The sequence below is a fragment of the Crocodylus porosus genome, unplaced genomic scaffold (genome assembly GCF_001723895.1).
Source record: "Crocodylus porosus isolate Cpor-Errol unplaced genomic scaffold, CroPor_comp1, whole genome shotgun sequence".
Taxonomy (NCBI): domain Eukaryota; kingdom Metazoa; phylum Chordata; order Crocodylia; family Crocodylidae; genus Crocodylus; species Crocodylus porosus.
Window position 1 is genome coordinate 53132453 of NW_017728906.1, and position 17050 is coordinate 53149502.

The 17050-nt window shown below is 42.1% G+C and overlaps 1 protein-coding gene across 8 annotated transcripts in view; it reads left to right on the forward strand.

Annotated features, from left to right (window-relative positions):
* The window catches only part of DMD (dystrophin), a 1922593-nt gene that overhangs the window by 1305885 nt on the left and 599658 nt on the right, over positions 1-17050 (forward strand). For all 8 annotated transcript variants that reach the window (XM_019529123.1, XM_019529125.1, XM_019529122.1 and 5 more), the window contains one exon: positions 11818-11902. In XM_019529123.1, the coding sequence (XP_019384668.1) occupies positions 11818-11902 (85 nt within the window). The remainder of the gene's footprint in view (positions 1-11817; positions 11903-17050) is intronic.

A 17050-nucleotide genomic window follows, 5' to 3' on the forward strand; every position in this document is an offset into this window, starting at 1 on the left:
CTATATGTGACCTTACAGAGAATTTCCCTTTTGGTTCTGCAGCTAGTATTTAGTTGTCTGAAATATATTTTATTTCTCTACCACTTAATTTTTTTTAAGACTCCTTTAAATACTACCAACAAATATCCACTTACATGAAAAGAAAAATCCTCTTCATCTCCACATCAATAATTAATATATATTTAATAATATTTTGGTTTCTTTTCTCTCCCCCCAGAGAAGTTGAGAACTGTTTCCCCCTTGCTGTCTGTTCTTTTTAAAAATGATGAATTCTCTTTACAACTTAGAATTGGAAACCTTTCAAAAATACCCATAGAGGTGAATTCAAGGTGTTTTAAAGCTAATAGGATCCTAATGAAAGTGTACAAATACAGTTTAGAGTTGGTATTGTTCATTTTTCTTGGCTAACAGGGCAGCTATTATTGTTCTGAATAGGAACTTGTCATCTGTACATTAAGTGGATGATGGAACAAAGGTCTCAGTGTGATAATTGCATGTATAAACTTGGTATGAATGCAGTTACAGTCTCCAGACCTTGCTTCAAATCTTAACAAGTAAGGTGTTAGCACCAATAGCAACAGCCTATGAATACATGCTTCTTTGGCATTTAGTTTGTATGCTAGCCTGTGTATGAGAACCCAGAATAGAAATTGCTATGCTCTAGGAGTTGGTTTAACTACAGCCTTTTTATTTAGAAATGACCAACCGGGTTTAATAAATTATGGTACATATCACTGTACATGTTCACATGTACCTACATCCTTTTGACATTAGCAGGCCTAATAATAATTTTACTGGAATGTAATTAGATCTGCCCTTGTCCAGTTTTCAGTAGTGGCCTGTCTTGAGTAGTAGTTTGGACAATGATACAAAATGTTGCCTCTATTGATTAACCATAAGTTAGTAACTATTGGTTGAAAATTAAATATTTCATTTCTAGTCGACCTCTAATTGCATTTCACTTTTTTCATTATATCCTATCAGTCAGTTAATTGACCACTCTGTTAAGGTAAACGCTTTATTGTGTAGTAAGTCACAGAATTGGGAATATACTATGCCAGGGATCTGGAATTACTTTCTTAATGTTTTAGTTTTTCTGGTTTCCAGCTCTTTTACTAAGTTGTCCTTCTTTAGTAGATTCTGGTATTAATCATTATTTATAAACCCAAAGATGTATTTTAAGGACAGTGCAGAGATAACTTTCTCTACAATTTAACCAATAATAGTTAATTTCTCCTGGTTTTAGATCAAACTGTGTATGAGAAAAGTTACTTTAGAATAACTTGGTAAAGGTGTAAAGTTAAGTACTCAACATCTAGTAAAAGTCAGGACTAAGACTGCCGTACAATCTTATTTCTGACTCCTGTGTTTATGCATCAGGATATAATACAAAAGTACACAATAACATATAGTTGTTTTTTCAACAGGACTCTTCCCTCATTCAAAGCACAACTGAGCCAGTCCAAACTTTTCTTCCCCAAATATCAGTCCCAGTCTTACTAATTATCACCCCCATTCCAAACCAAAGCATCCATTGTAAGGTCCTTGTTGAGCCCCTATAACCTCTGGCTAGTGTCTACCCAATTTCTTTAAAGCAAGAGAGTCAAAAATATGGCCCAAGAACTGGATCCAGCCCAAGTATCCTATCATCCAGGTCCTGGTGTCTCCCTTGCATCTTGGACTAGACCTCCACTGCTTGCGGCACACAGGGCCAGATCCTGTGCGGAATGTGGCATGTGCTCCAGACTAGCCCTCTACATAGGATCTGGTGAATGGGGCTGGTCAGCAGGCCCAGGCCAACCCACAGATTGACCCTGCACTACTTCTCTGGTCCATGGGGCCTCGTGAATTTGACACCCCTGCTCTAAAGATGTGGCCCATGCACAGTGTAACCAGTACTAGGAATAGTAAGAGTGAAGCATGAGAAGAGAATAGAGTCTTTGGAGATGATCAAGATCTAGCATGTCTCTACTGAGTATGTGCGAGTTGTGTTTAAAGGCCTCTAACTGGGTGAATTTGAGTGGATTTTCATAGAGGTAGCAAAAGGCATATCACTGACACAAGTGCTACCTTCTGACTATTGTTAAGCCACACCTTCAAAGCATGGTGGGTACTAGCTGTTAAAACCTAGCAAACTGTAAGCAATGGAAAACTAGGTCTTCAAAGTGATCACTGTTGAACACCCTAAACAATAATTAGTACTGCCTGCCTCACGTCTATTAAACTAAGTCTCAAAACTTATCTATAAACTTCTCTGATGAATGTTAATATGCTCTGTGCATAACCAGTATACAGGATTCCTGCTAATGTCCACATCGTTTTCTTCTGATGATTATCAGAAGTGCTGGCCCAGTTGATTCACAAACACTTTAGGCTTTTTAGAACAGTACTTTTTTCTTCACTTTATTACTTGGAATGCAATAAAGCAAGATGTTATTTCCTTCCTTTTTCTCGTCATGAGTTCATTTCTTCCAACCTTTGACACAAAATAATAACTGAGGACAAGAACACAAGAGGGCAATTACAATCTGCCAGCTATCATTTAATCAGATATGAACTGCAAAATGACAGCATTATTAGTCATTTTCTGTTACAGTCAATTGCAGGTAGAGATGTTTCATTCTCTCAACTGTTTTTAATTACCTAAATTAAACCATCTACCTTTTCAAATAAACATTTTGCCACATTTTCTGTATATGACCATATAATTTTACTAGATGCCTTAATGTTTCGCTACCATCAAAATGACTGTCTAGTAAATACAGTTTTGATCATTTAAATATATTGTCTGTCCTTTCCATACAAAAATCTTGTCAGACATGGATGAGTTGTTCTTTGATAAGCTTTTCATTATCTAGCTTATTTTCCTTTACAGTTTTTTCTATGTTTTTTTCCATGAATTCCTGATGGCAGAACATGATATATCAACTGCCATGCTTGTAGAGAATTATGTTTCAAATAATGTTTCAATTTTAAGTTACAAGATGCTAGTAACTTATTAGCTCATTAATTAAGCATGCTTCAACAATTGTTTTGTTTGTAGCCCTCAAAGTTCCTAGGATCAGGGAACTGTTTTTTTTTTCTTCTCTCATGTATTTAGAAAGCACTGCCTTAAGCCAATGGTATTATATAAATGTTGCTTGGTGATGTTAAGGAGATTTCATAGTTATATCACTAAAAGTTAGAGTGACAGTTTGGTGCCAGTATCATGAACCATGTTTAATACATTTTGAGAAAAGTATGAACTGTAATGTTAATTTTGTGGGCTAGGGCTGAACAATTATTTTCAGCAATGAGCGTAAAGTTTGGCAGACTTGAGGTTGCCTTATACAAAGGTCATTGAGTAGATGACAATAGACATGGTAGAGAATTAAATAGAAAATGTGAATCCTTAACAAAAAATACTTTATTTATTCCTGTGACTTTTTTTTTTTACAGTTTTGAGAGACATTTTATTAAATAACCTAATTTGGGAACTTGTGAGTGTCTGTTTCATTTATAATGTGTCAGTGGTAATAATTATACATAGAGCATAGATCACAATGTCAGCTAGGTACTGTGATCAAGTGGTTAGTAACTGTGGGTTCAAGTATTACATGTTCAAGTACTTTATCTATCTTCCCACTACCAAGATTTAGCTTATGTCTTACCCCAAGCTTACAAATATAAAAACTGAGGCAGAAGTGTGAACATATGCAATATATATTATATATGCAATATGTATACATATACTTATGTGATGAGAGGGAAACCAACTGTCTTTCCTAACATAATATTAGGAGTCAGACCACATGAATAACCTTATTTTCTTTGTTCTTAGTCCTGTACTCGGACCATTATACAGTGCCTTCCTTTATATTTGCATCTTGATACAGATGTTCTGGTGCTACCATAGCTGTGAGTTTCTGAACCTTCTGCACTACAACCTGTGCCTAAATTTAAAGTCAATTTACTGTTTTAAAAGGTTTCTAAATATACACAACAGCTATTGCATTTAATTAAGTTTTACAAACTGGTGGATTGTTGTGGATTCAAGAATTTGGAGTTTAGAGTAGCCAAATCATAGAATCATAGAAAACTAGGGTTGGAAGGGACCTCAGCAGGTTATCTAATCCAACCTCCTGCTCAAAGCAGAACCATCCTCAACTAGGTCATCTCAGCCAAACCTTTGTTTAGCCAGGTCTTAAAAACCTCCAAGGATAGGAAGTCTACCACCTCCTTGGGTAACCTGTTCCAGTGTTTTACTGCCCTTCTAGTAAGAAAGGTCTTCCTAATATCTAACCAAAACTTCCCTTAATGCAGCTTGAGACCACCACTCCTTGTTCTGTCATCTGCCACCTTCTGCTTCAGTTTTTATGTGCTCCATCCTCTTTGGAACCACCCCTCAGGTACTTGAAGACTTCTATTAAATCAGTCTTCTCTTCTCCAGACTAAATAAGCCCAGTTCCTTCAGCCTTTCTTCAGAAGTCATGTGCCTCAGCCCCCTAACTACTCCCTAACCATTTTTGTTGTCCTCTGCTGGACTCTTTCCAGCTTGTCCACATTCTTACTGTAGTTGGGGGCTAAAACTAAATGCAATACTCCAGATGTGGCCTCACCAGTGCTGAATAGAGGGAAATAATCACTTCTCTTGATCTGCTGGCAAGACTGCTACTAATGCAGCCCAGTATGCCGTTAGCCTTCTTCACAACAAGGGCACACTGTTGGCTCATATTTAGCTTACTCTCCATTGTGACCCTCAGGTTACAGGTGAGAGATTTACTTAGAACAGTGATGGGCAAACTTTTAAGGCTGTAGGCCAGATTGAACCAGTTTGGGTCAGAAATGGGTGGGTGGGTTGGTTTTAAGACCTAGCCACCATCACCACTTTCCCCACAGTGGCACAAGGAAAACACCTGCAGTTGCCACTTTCCTCCATGGAGACGCAAGGAAAGTGCTTGTCACTGCCATTTTCCCCATAGGAACATGGGGAAACCTGCATTGCCATTGCTTTTCCCTGCAGTGGCAGGGGTAACCAACTGCTGCTGAAAACCTCCATTGCCAAAGCCCCATGTTTGCAGGCCAAATGAAATGACTCTGTAGGCCCGATCTGGCCTATGGGAGGTAGGTTGTCTATTTTTGACTTGAAGAATCTGGATATTTTGAAGAATAGGCAGTCCTCGGACTTATGACACAATTGGTTCCTGAAACCCATGTCTTAAGTTGAAATGTTGCAACTCGGAACAAATTTTCCCATAGAAAACTATGTTATAAATGGGGGGTTGGTTCTTAAACCAAGGTCTCATACCCTATTTTCACCAAAAATAACTGAGAATTTTGTACTCAGTTATAGATGAGTAATATAGCTACATTAATATATTCATATTATACATAGCAATCACATTGATTTGTTGGGACTTCTTTGAGGTGACTTTGCTAAACTTTTTGAAGGGCTATTGGTTGGACTTTTTGAAGGGTTCTTGACTGGAGTCTCCTTAGGAGTTTTGGCTGCAGGTTTTTATAGAGTCTTGTCTGTTTTCTTAAAGAAAGTGTCCAAGGAAGTTTGGACAGATGTTCTCCAGGGAGATGGGCCATGCAGAGAACTTGTTCTCTGGTGTGGCATCACATTGGATCAAGTGTTGTAAAGTCAAAACTGACATCAGAAAATTGAAACAAGGTTTCAATTTATAAACATTGTAAGTGCGAAATGTTGTGACTCAAAATGTTGTAAGTTAAGTACGGCTTGTACAGAGAGGTACTTAGTTGGGATGTGCCAAACAGCACCGTTCCAATTTGGCTTCAGTTTCAGTGTTTCAACAGAACAGTTTCTTTTCAAAACCACTGTTCTGTTTTGTTTTGTCAAAACTGTTTTGCTGTTTCAATGCTTTTTCAATGTTTCACCCATACTTCTTATGGCAGGCAGGCAGATTGGGGGCCTGCTGGCACCCCCGGGAGGGCTGCTGGGGCTGTGCCAGAATCCACCCAGGGGTGCAAACCACCAGTCTGCTTGCCAAATGACAGAAGCTAGGTGCAGCCACCTGGGACTGGTGCCAGGAAGATCAATGCTGCCATTGGTCCCAAGCAGCAGCAACCAGCTCCTGTCACCTGGCAGGCAGCTTGGGGGTTTGCACCCCTGAAAGGACTCTGGCACAGCCCCGGCAGCCCTCCTGGGAGCATCAGCAGGCCCCCAATCTGCCTGCCAGATGATAGAATACAGGTGCTGCAGCCTGGGGCCAGTGGCACAGGGCCGGGGTAGATCAGCTGCCTTGATCCCGGAGAGGGGGAGGGTCCCCGCACCATCTGATCTCTCCTGGACCCACACCCTCCTCCAGCCAGCTCTGGTACAGGGCCAGGGCAGATTAGCTTATGCGGGGACCCTCCGCACCCCAGATTTGCACACCTGCCCCGCCACTCACTTCCTGTGCCACCAGTGTGGGGTCCCAGTGGCTTACAGCCCAGTGTGGGAAGTAGGGTGCAGGCCTGGGGCTGTGCTCTTCTCCCCACACTAAGTTCAGGTCCCAGGGGGTTGCAAGTCCCTTGGTGCCCCGCTGGCAGCATGGGGAGTGGGCAGGGGGCAAGCATGCCAATCTGGGAGGGGAGGTCCCCGCACGAGCTGATCTGCCCTGGCCCCATAACAGAGCTAGCTGGAGTAGCATTCAGGCCCAGGGCACATCAGCTGCAGGGTCCCTCCCCCACCCCAGGATCAGCACTGCAGGTCCTTGCACCAGCTGATCTGCCCCGGCCTGTATACTGGAGCTTGCTAGAAGAGGTCCCAGCAGCTTGCAGCCTGGTGCGGTGTGTGGGGTGCAGCCCTGGGACTGCACTGTGCCCCCCCCCCCCCCGCAACAGACTTGGGTTCCAGCGGCTCACAGCTCTGTGGAACTCAGCCCGGTGGCAGGAGGCAGAGTGCAGCCCTGGCTCTGCCCGCATTCCACTACCGGGCTGAGTTCCATGGGGCTGGAGGAGCCCGTCGGAGCATTCCCCGCCAGGCTGAGCCATATGGGGCTGCAGAGCACAGACCTGGCTCTCCCCTGTCTCCCACCACCCGGCTGCTGCTTCGAAACTCAAAACGTTTTTAAACTTTCATAATGTTTCAACTGGCCTTATTTCCTTTTGAGGCTGTTTCAAATCCATGTGTTTCATTTTGTTTTCACTATTTTGAGCTCAAAATATTTCAAAACAGCATTGAAATGAAACAACCATTGAAATTTTGCACAGCCTTAGTAGTCAGGCATATTAGTCTGAAAGCAAATAACAGGCAGGGTAGATTTTCACCTTATAGACTAACCAAAGTAGTAGATGGATCTCCATATCTGTATAGATTGATATATCTATCTATACATGGCATATATAGATATCTATATCTATGTAGACATATATAGGACAAGCCTTTGTGAGCAGAAGCTCACTTTATCAGATGCTGTAGCTTCAGGTCACAAAAGCTTGTGCTATATATACAGTTATATATCTACTCTGGTTAATCCATAAGCCGCAAATCTACCTTACTGTTAAGTAAGCAGGGCCAAATGAGATGCAAATTGAGAGGAGGCATTGGCTGGGGTTTCCCAGGGGTTTGGGTCCTGGGTCTGGGTCTTCATTAGTGATTTGGAGTTTAGAATTAAGTGCACATTGAGCGAATTTACAGATGACACTATACCAGATGGTGTTGCAGAAATTTTGGAAAATGGGATGGTTTGAAATTAGTCAAATGAAATTCAGTAAGAACCACACCAAGTCCTGAACATAAGATAGAACAATCACATGTTCTAATACAAATTGGGGAATTACTGGCTAGGCTTAAGTACTGTTGAAATGGACCTGTATGTTGGATTGCAAATTATGAGTCACCAGCATGTTCTCATTGCAAAAAGGCTAATGGTATATGGAGCTGTATTAACAGATTTGTTGTCTGCAAGCTGAGAGAAGTGATTCATCCACTCTTTTTCCACAATGCTTAAGCCTCATTTGGAATATTCAGTTCAATTTCAGATACCACTCTCCAAGGAAAGTCATAGACACATTAGAAAAAGTCCAGTGGAAAGCAACAAAAAATTATTAGAGGTCTAGTAAACATGTTTTATGATAAAAGATTGAGAGAAATGTAACTATTCAGTCAGCAGAAGAGAAGACTGGGGAAGGGATTTGATAACAGTCTTCAAATATGAAGGGCGGTCACAAAAAGAATAGAGGCTGTTCTCTTTGGCTACAGAGGACAAGAAATATTTTGTTCTTAAATAGCAAGAAGGGAAATGTAGGTTGGATATTATGAAGAACTTGCTAACTATTAGAGTGGTAAAGCATTTGAACAGATTACCGAGCAAGGTTATAGAATCTCCATTCTTCAGAGATTGTAAGAGCAGTTTAGATGGAACTTGACCTAAAGTGTTGAAACAAAGGTGATCATGTCTTGAGTAGGGGTTTTGGATTAGTTGACCTGTTGAAGTACTTTGATGGGTTTTTTTTTTCTTTTTTGTCTTTGTATTCCTTTGCATATTCTACAGAGGATCAAATATAACTTCTCCTACAGTCCATGACATACACATTTTATACCCTCTCAGAATTGCAATGAGTCTCTGTTCTTCTCCTTCTGAATGAATGAGTAAATGAAGTTACTTTAGTTGAGGTCAGCAGTAACAATACATCTTTCCAAATAGCATTTACAACCTGAAGTAGGGTCCTGATGCTTAATGAATGGGTTCATGTCCAGAGAGACAGTGGGATCATGAGCATAGGCATGGAATTACGGAGAAAAATATTGGGAACTCCTGGTCTAGATACCAGTTGCATAATCTTTTTATTTTTTAATATTTCTCTCTCATTATTTAATGAATAGTTATTAAATTGGTTTGTGACCTGTTTTCAGCTTTATTTCTGGGATAAGTTTTTAGGATTAAAATGGGCTGAACAGTCTTGAGCCCAAATAGAAGCCTGTCTATTTATCTGTGTGTGTATGCGTATGTATGCAAACATGCTATCTTCACCATGCTGCACTCAGAAACAGCATGTATGTGATGATGATATCTATCTGATAACGTGAAGAGTCATATGGTATCATGCATCCTTGTTTTGTTTCTCCTGATCTCTGCCCACTAATCTGGGTACACTTGGATTTCTTCCAAACTCTGAGCACATTAAATTCAGTTTTAAAATCAAACTGCTAGAAAAAATGGGTTACCTTCTCTCCCCAAAAGTGGAATTCCCTCCCATTCCTTGGCCTAAATAAAAATAAACATTAGTTTAAGCTTACAACAGACAATATCCTGATCCCTATAGCAGACAGGTTTAGAGTGATTATACAGACAATGTGAAATCCAAGGTGCAACCTAGTCCCAGCCCCTGCCCCCGGCACCCTCATTGTTTCAGGGAGTCAATGGCCAGTTAATTACCCACTGCTCTTTACTTCACAGGTGTTAACAATCACCTGTCACATAATTGGTGTTAATAAGGCTTCCTATCTCACAGCTCCTACCACTCAGCCTCACACCCAGGACATTTATTTTCACCAACCGGCCAGGACCAGCCTCTGCAATATGGAACTGTCTCAGCCAGTCCAGGACATATGGTCACCCTAGATAGGTTTAAAGGCAGCTGTAGCACTTCTGAGCAAAATTTCTCCGTATTCCAGTGGTGCAAACTCACTCAGACTAGGTACAGACATTAAAAAAGCCAAGGGCAGAATTGATCAAACTACACGGGTTTCCGTGAAAGGCATAGGTTATATCGGGAGCAATCAGAACACATGCTTGCCCATTGGTGAGGAAAGGATGCAGGCTGCCTGCCCTGACTGAGATCGGTAGGTTGGGGCCACTCCTCAAAGCTTCCCAGTGGGCCCTGCCCCCAGGCTGTCACAGAACCAAGCCAGCACAAACTCTCAGCCCTGCCTCCAGCCAGAGGAGGTCTGTGTCCCTGCATGAGCTGTGGTACCAGTGGCAGCTGGCAGCAGGGCACATGGAGCAGTTTAGGAGGTGTGTGCAAGGGGAGATCTGCTGAGGGAAGCATTAGACTCCTCAGAGCACCAGTGAATGGCAAGCGACAGCAGGAGGTTGGGGAGTTCTCCTTTCCCTGCTACCCAGCGCGACCCTCCTAGACCACCAGGAACGTTATGCTGCCAGCTGCCACTGGTGCTGAGCTCCAAGAAGCAATCAGTCAGAGCATCTGAGTACATAGCAAGTACTAGTGCATCTCACTGTGAGGGGAGTTTAGCCAGGGGCCACAAAGGCACCTGACATGCTAGCAAACAGTGACCTAACATGAATCAATAGCGGGATCTGGTACAGAAGTTTGAGAGACTGGTCTAACCTAAATCAGATTAAGTTTGAGTGCACATCAGTCCATGTCTACATAGACGGGTTCCTCCATTTTTAAACCAGTCTATGTGCATTGAACTTCTGTTCTGTTATGGGTGTAGACTGGTGTCACAGGCTGGCTAGGTGCTGTGAGTGTTAAGCTGCTGTGTTTGGGATCAAGGTAGTGAGTCGGGAGTGAAGTAAAGGCAAGTTTACTTATAGGTTAGCATACAACAGTTAACAGAAAGGTTAATGCGACAAACAAATAGTACAATAATAAAGAGCTAATGATAAATAATAACAACAGATAGACAAAATGACAAAGAGTTCCCACATGGGGTTGGCAACTTATCAGCAGTCCCTTTATGCCAGGTGTGTGCCAAGATATTCCAGTGAAGTCAGGTGTCCCTGATCAACGCTGTCTCATGGGTCACTGGGAAGGTCCCTTGGTCAGGATCCAGTCCTCGCTCACACTGGGAGTCTGGGGTCCAGGCTTGGTACAGCAATGGTTCTTCTGTCCTGTCCTTCAAACTGGTTACTTGACACACGCATTGCTTTATGCCTTAACTTATGCTAATCTGTTGATTTTAGAGCCACTCACAATCTTGCCCTATAGCTGTTACCCTATGGGATTAAAAGATGTTAGAAATTATCATGAAAGTTTACCGCCTGAACTCAGGTTCATCCAATAAGCAAATTACACTACATTACTTTGAGGTTTGAAATTAGCATTACTCTGCCCAAGCTCAGCCCCTTGGTTTCCTATTCCTTGGATTCCTTGGTATGTGCTAATTATATTAGGTGGTCAGATCTTGTTATGGCTGACTTTTAAAAAACCTATTAAATCAGCTAATCTTGTAGTTTTGCTTATTTTGGGGGCCCAGTCAATCCCATGATAAATGCAAACAGTTAGATTCAACACTTTGGTTAAACTGGGACAGACAAATTCCACTTGCAGGTTGCAAACTTGCAAGCTTTGCATTAGCTAATCTTAACTGCTAGACAACTGCCTGGATGTCTCCAAAAGCATGTATTTATTGCTTGTGATAGTAACCCCTCTGGTTCTGGCCACCACAGACTGGTTTTTGGTCACTTATACCAATTTATATGACTCTAGCTATGGTTCTGAAATATCTTGAGAAATGAAATTTTAAAGTCATGCCATTATTGTGCATAGAAAAAAATGTTTTAAGTCCGCTTTAGATGCACTGCTTGTTAAACATCACAAACAACCCAAATTCCTGCTAATAAAACTTGGATAAATCAAAACTAATATATATATCCTCACTTGGATATAAGTTATCCCCCTTACCCTCATTACTACAAATTACTTCAAGTGTCAAGATTTGTGAAGTCGTATAGTCTCAAAGTATGGAAATGCTCTATTTATACAGTGATAGTGATACTACATCTGGACATGAAATGACAGCAAGCGTGCTGTAGAAAAGGTATTAATATATGTTTGAAGTGACAGTATCACAGACTAGTCTTTCAAACAGGAAATGCTACTTCTTTTCTTAATGCTTATAGATGCCTTACTTTCCTATTCTAGAAAAAATTAGAAGAATTAACTGTCAACTGGACAGCAATCAACCATTTAATTCAAGAACTAAAGAGAAAACCTGCTTCAGGAGTCTGTAAGTATTTCAGTGTGGTTGTACTTGAAATGATTTTACAGATGTACATTTAAAAAGGTGAAACAGAAGTAGGGGACCTGAATCCACTCGACATCCTTTGACTATCTCTGTCTAGATATATGAAACAAGAAAAGTGGTTGCTCTGATTTTCACTCATTTTTTCATTCCTTTCTTTCTGTGGTCTGGTATGCTCCCTCTGCAAGATGCATTAAGATGTACTGCCCATTTGTTTATAGAAAGTGTTTAAAATTATTCTTTTTAAGCACCGTTAGAGTGTAGAAAGAAGTGCAGCTCCCAGGTATAACTCAGAACAATTTCTGCAAAGAGTTACAGTCTTATCTTAGACCAAACAGAACTTTGCTGTTGGTTCCAGGGGGAGGGGAATTTAGCTATGGGCTAGGAGTCTGCAGCCAGGTTCCCATAGCATGGGCCAGGGCTCTCTGCCAGTGCTTGCTATTTTCAGAATGGGAAGGGGCTTGTTCTTGGGGCTTCCCAATTGGTGCTGAGATTTGGGGTGAGTGAGTTGGATCCTTGCCCCCCTCCCCCCGTGGGTCTCCAGTACACCCACTCCACCCTCTGGGGTGCTGAAAAACACCTAGATTGAACTCCCTCTGCTCCCTTTCTCCACTCCCATTAGTAAACAGCAACAGGCTGATTGCTCAGTAGACACATGTTACAAAAGATGCTACATTTTGAAATGTTTTTATCTGATACCTCATGCAATTAGGGGTTAGATTTTCAACTGATCAGCCATTTTTCAAGCTGTTTGCAGCTGTGCACTTGTGTTTGGTTAAAGCTATAAACTGCTTTCTGTGGCCAAATCAAGTGAAATTTGTCACTTCTGTCTGTACCTTTAATTCAATTAGTAATTAGGGCACTTCAAAAATGTTCCTCTTTCATTGGAAGGGAAAGACTATTAGTGCTGTCAAGTAATGGATCAGAAAAAGGAACATATAGTTAATAGAAGAGGAAGGAATATCTGAATTAATTTTGGTGCGGTTTTTTTACCCCTTTATTTTTCCCAAGTGCCTTTTTTACAAACCATTGTTTTACAGAAAATATACATCAAAAGCTGATGGTGGAAAACCCCCTGCCCTGCAGCATAGACTAGTACGTCCATAAAAATAAGACCTGATATTCAGGGAACAACTCCATTTAGACCAGTGATTCTCAACCAAGATGCCATGGCATCCTGGGCTGCTTTGGAGTCCTTTCGAGGGTCCTGCATAGTGCCAGTCAGTGTTAACACTGTTAGGTGTGCAAAAATTATTCACAAGATAAATCCAGAGATTTCAAATAGGAATCCCTAGTGTTGAACAAATTCTGACGTGTCATAGTCTTTCCGAGTTCTTTGCAGTAGAAGAACTTATCTATTATTTTCCCGTTTTCAAAAAAACTGTCAAAACTAAGAGCTGACATTTTCCAAGAGGTGCCTCAAGTCTAATGAGGAGTTCCTCAAGTCTCAAGCAGTTGAGAACCACTTTTCTAGACAGGACTAAGATAACCCCCTTGATTTTGCTAGATTGAATCAAAAGATCAATCAGATCAAAAGATAGGCAGATTAGTCAGCTAGCCATGCCTCTGTCAAAACCTGCCAGGGATGGATCAATTCAAGCAAAGCAGACATCTCTCATTTGTTCATTTTTATGTACAAATTTAGCAAAACAAGTTTCAGTTAATTCTGTCAGGGTTTCGGTGCTGTCAGGGTTCCCATGTCAGACTTCAGTTTCATTGCAAGTAGTAAGCTCCACTAATGGTTTTAAGAAGTTGTGGTCCTTTTTTTTCTCTCTCTCTCTCTTTTTAAAGCAAGGAAACTGCCTTGCATTGATTCCATAGAGAGTTGTGAGGCAGGTCTGAGGATGACATGGCCAAACTGAACGAGATGTGTAAGCATTTTTTGTCATGCTGGGATGCTAAACTTACTATGTCAGGTTTTGTATGTCAGCTGGTTATGTCAGATTCATTTCTTTTTATGAGCTGTAAACTTGCTGCAGCAATGGAAATGGAAAGAACAAAAAAGAAGAGATTCCCACACTAATTCATTATCTATAATCTCAGGATTGCAAAATTATTTATGTACCTTACTTTTGAATATAGAATGTGAATTACCAGCACTTCTCAGATGCAGGAGATGAAACAATAGATGCATAAAATGAAAGTGTTCCTGTTTTATAAGGGATTAGGCAGGAACTATGATTGATTTTTCTCTCTTGTGCCAGGAACACTTAAAATTTGAACCTGTACTCATGGTACCAATTCATGATTCCTCTTCATATGAGACAATTTATTGCAGTACCATTACTATAAATGTAATATCTGTTCTAGCTGCCATTTTCCCATTTCAAGTGAAACTTCAGGAAGTGGGATGCAGTTAGTCAGCTGTTCATGATATTTAACAAGTCCTTTGATTTCACAAAGAAAACCTAATGAATATAGTCCATTGAGAAAAAGGTGCTCTTTTCTGCAGGGCAGAAAACAGCATTAATACAGATTCTAGTTCTGTATTTATTTATTTTTTAACTTAAAGAATACATGCCTTATATCTCAAATATTGTTCTGCAGCTAAAAATAGTATTCCCTTTTTTTCAACTATTTTAAACCATTCTATAGTCATTTTCATGAACTTGTGCAGAGCTGCGATTAGAAAAGAGATGGAAGTTGATGGAAGTCTGAACTAGACTTTTATTCCTCATAGTGATATGGATGCTCAGTAACTGCAGTCAACTTCTATGGTTACAGCCAGTGGCGATGTGTAGGGGGTGCACAGGGGTGCACGTGCACCCCCTGAGAGTGCTGGTGCACCCCCTGTCAAGCCATGCTCCCTGTCTAGGCAATGGGCAGGGGGACAGGTGGGCGTGCCGGTGCTCCCCCTGGGAGCACCAGCCAGGGAGTGGGGCCACCAGCAGAAGTGGCTGTGCCACTTCTGGAACTGGCCACGGATTTTCCGGAAGTGGTGTGGCTGCTTTTTGATGAGTGATATCAGTCGCGGGGGGATCCCCCCCGGTCAGTGCGAGTGGCTCCCAGGGGACCCTCCCCCACCCCACCCATCAACGTGATCAGCTGCCAGGGACCCCTGCCCCCCCACCCCCCGGGTCACTGTCTAGTATTACAGCTCACAGGCTGGTTACAGCTGTCGACTGCATGACTTCTGAACTCATTTTACTTCTTGGTTTTTTTCAGGCTCTGTGAGTTCATTTAGGAAATTGTATTTGAAAACCTTTCTAATATTATAAAAGCCTAATTCTTTTTGTCTGTCTGTCTATCTGTAACACTTCATTCACCCTCTGACTGGCTGACAGAAACAGCCAATCAGAGTGCTTCAAGCGTGGGGGAGCGCTTCCATGATTCCACCACCATGCTCCAAGTATGGGGGAGTGTCGCCACGAAGCCATGCCAAGGACGAGACAAGGGGTGGGGGAGCCAAGGCCAGCAGCACTCTGCAAGAAGCAGAACAGCAGCAGCAGGTGGGGTTAAGTGACAGCACTCCATCCCAGCTCCCCCCTCCCCACGTCATTCTTGATGGGCAATTGGCTAGTATTAACATATAGTTTTAGTTCAGCATGTTAAAGTTTAAGGGCCAGTGTATGACCCCAAGTGATAGTACCATTTAAAAAAAAATACTTATCCCGTGCCTGTGCTAGTTTTGTTTTACTAGTCTTGTTCATACTGGCCATTTAAAACAAGTTAGATTCCCTCATATCAAAACTTGGTAGTTTTCCAACACTTTGCAAATGTAACCAAATAGGCCTGTTCTGCCTTTAGGCATATTATATGTTGGTAATAATAAAAAAAAAATGTTGAGAGTTCCACATGGTTTTTAACTAGCATAAAATACTAGCTTAAAACTATTCAAATCATCAGTGGGAGTTTTGCCAGTGGAATCAGTCAGTGGAATCAGTATTTTCATATGTGAAACTAAAAGGAAACTGACACAGACCTTCAAAGAGAGGGCACCAGTTATTATGTAAGTTCCCAGCCTCAATGAAAAATTGGCATATAAAACTAGAGCCCAGAGGTAAAGATGACTGACCAACATAGTTTGAAAAACACTCTGTGGAACAGTGACAGCACCTCTTGTTGATTATCATTCACTTATTGATTCTGTAGAGACTTTTATAGCAACCAGAATTTAGTGGTGTTCACATTTGTGGTTATGGACAGAAATTACACACAAACCAGTATAAGTGATTGGAAACTACTTTAAAACTGTAACAGAAAAGAAGTTTGGTTAACATAGACTGGTTTCAAAATGGCCAAAACTAGTTTAAGATAGACCTGGATGGATGTGGTATCAGACTAAACTGTTTTAGGTTAAAAACACCTAGCAAACATCTGTCCCAGATCCCCTCCTGACTCAAGTTCCTCAGCATTCCAGGATGCTTTGCACCACTCCCAAGCACCCCTCTCATGGTGGCTGGACTATCCTTGGCCTGTTCTGTCTACTCCAGCTTAGCAGGGCTGTCCCTACCCCCAGGCTGCCACAGAGTGGAGGCAGCAAAGCCTCTGTTTTACAACCCTGGTCCTTCCTGTACCTGTCAAACCTGGTCCTTCCTGTACCTGTACCTGAGGTGGGAGGAAAACAGAGCGCCCTTCCCCCCTCTGCAGCCCAGCCCTATGCAGGTTTTCTACCCTCCCCCACTTGGCTAGGACAGTGTGAGTCACTTACATGCAGGTGGGAGTGAGGGAAGAAGTCCCTCAAGTCAGGGACTGGCCCAAGCTGGAAACCAGCATCTGCCCAGGTGGGGATTGTCCCCTTGCCTGAGTGCCTAGACAGAGCCCTGGGCTGGAGCAGTGGGGATGGGTATCCTTTCCCATCTCCCATGTGGGCTGATGCCCTGCTCAGCCCAAAGCCCTTGGCTGCAGAGACTTCCCCCTTCTCCGTCCTGGGGGCAGGGCTAAGCGAAACCCAAACTAAGGAGATGATACTCGGGGTCCAAGGGGTGACCATCCCAACACAAAGCAAGGGGGCCAGGACTGCCCGAAAGCCCCTCTGGCTCACCAAGGGCATCCAGGAATGCCTGATTGCCAAAAAAGCAGCGTATACCTGGTGGAAGCGGGGAGCTATCTCCAAAGAGGAGTATACCTCCTTTGCTCGGGCCTATAGGGGGGCTGTCAGGAAAGCTAAGGCGGACACAGAGCTAGGACTTG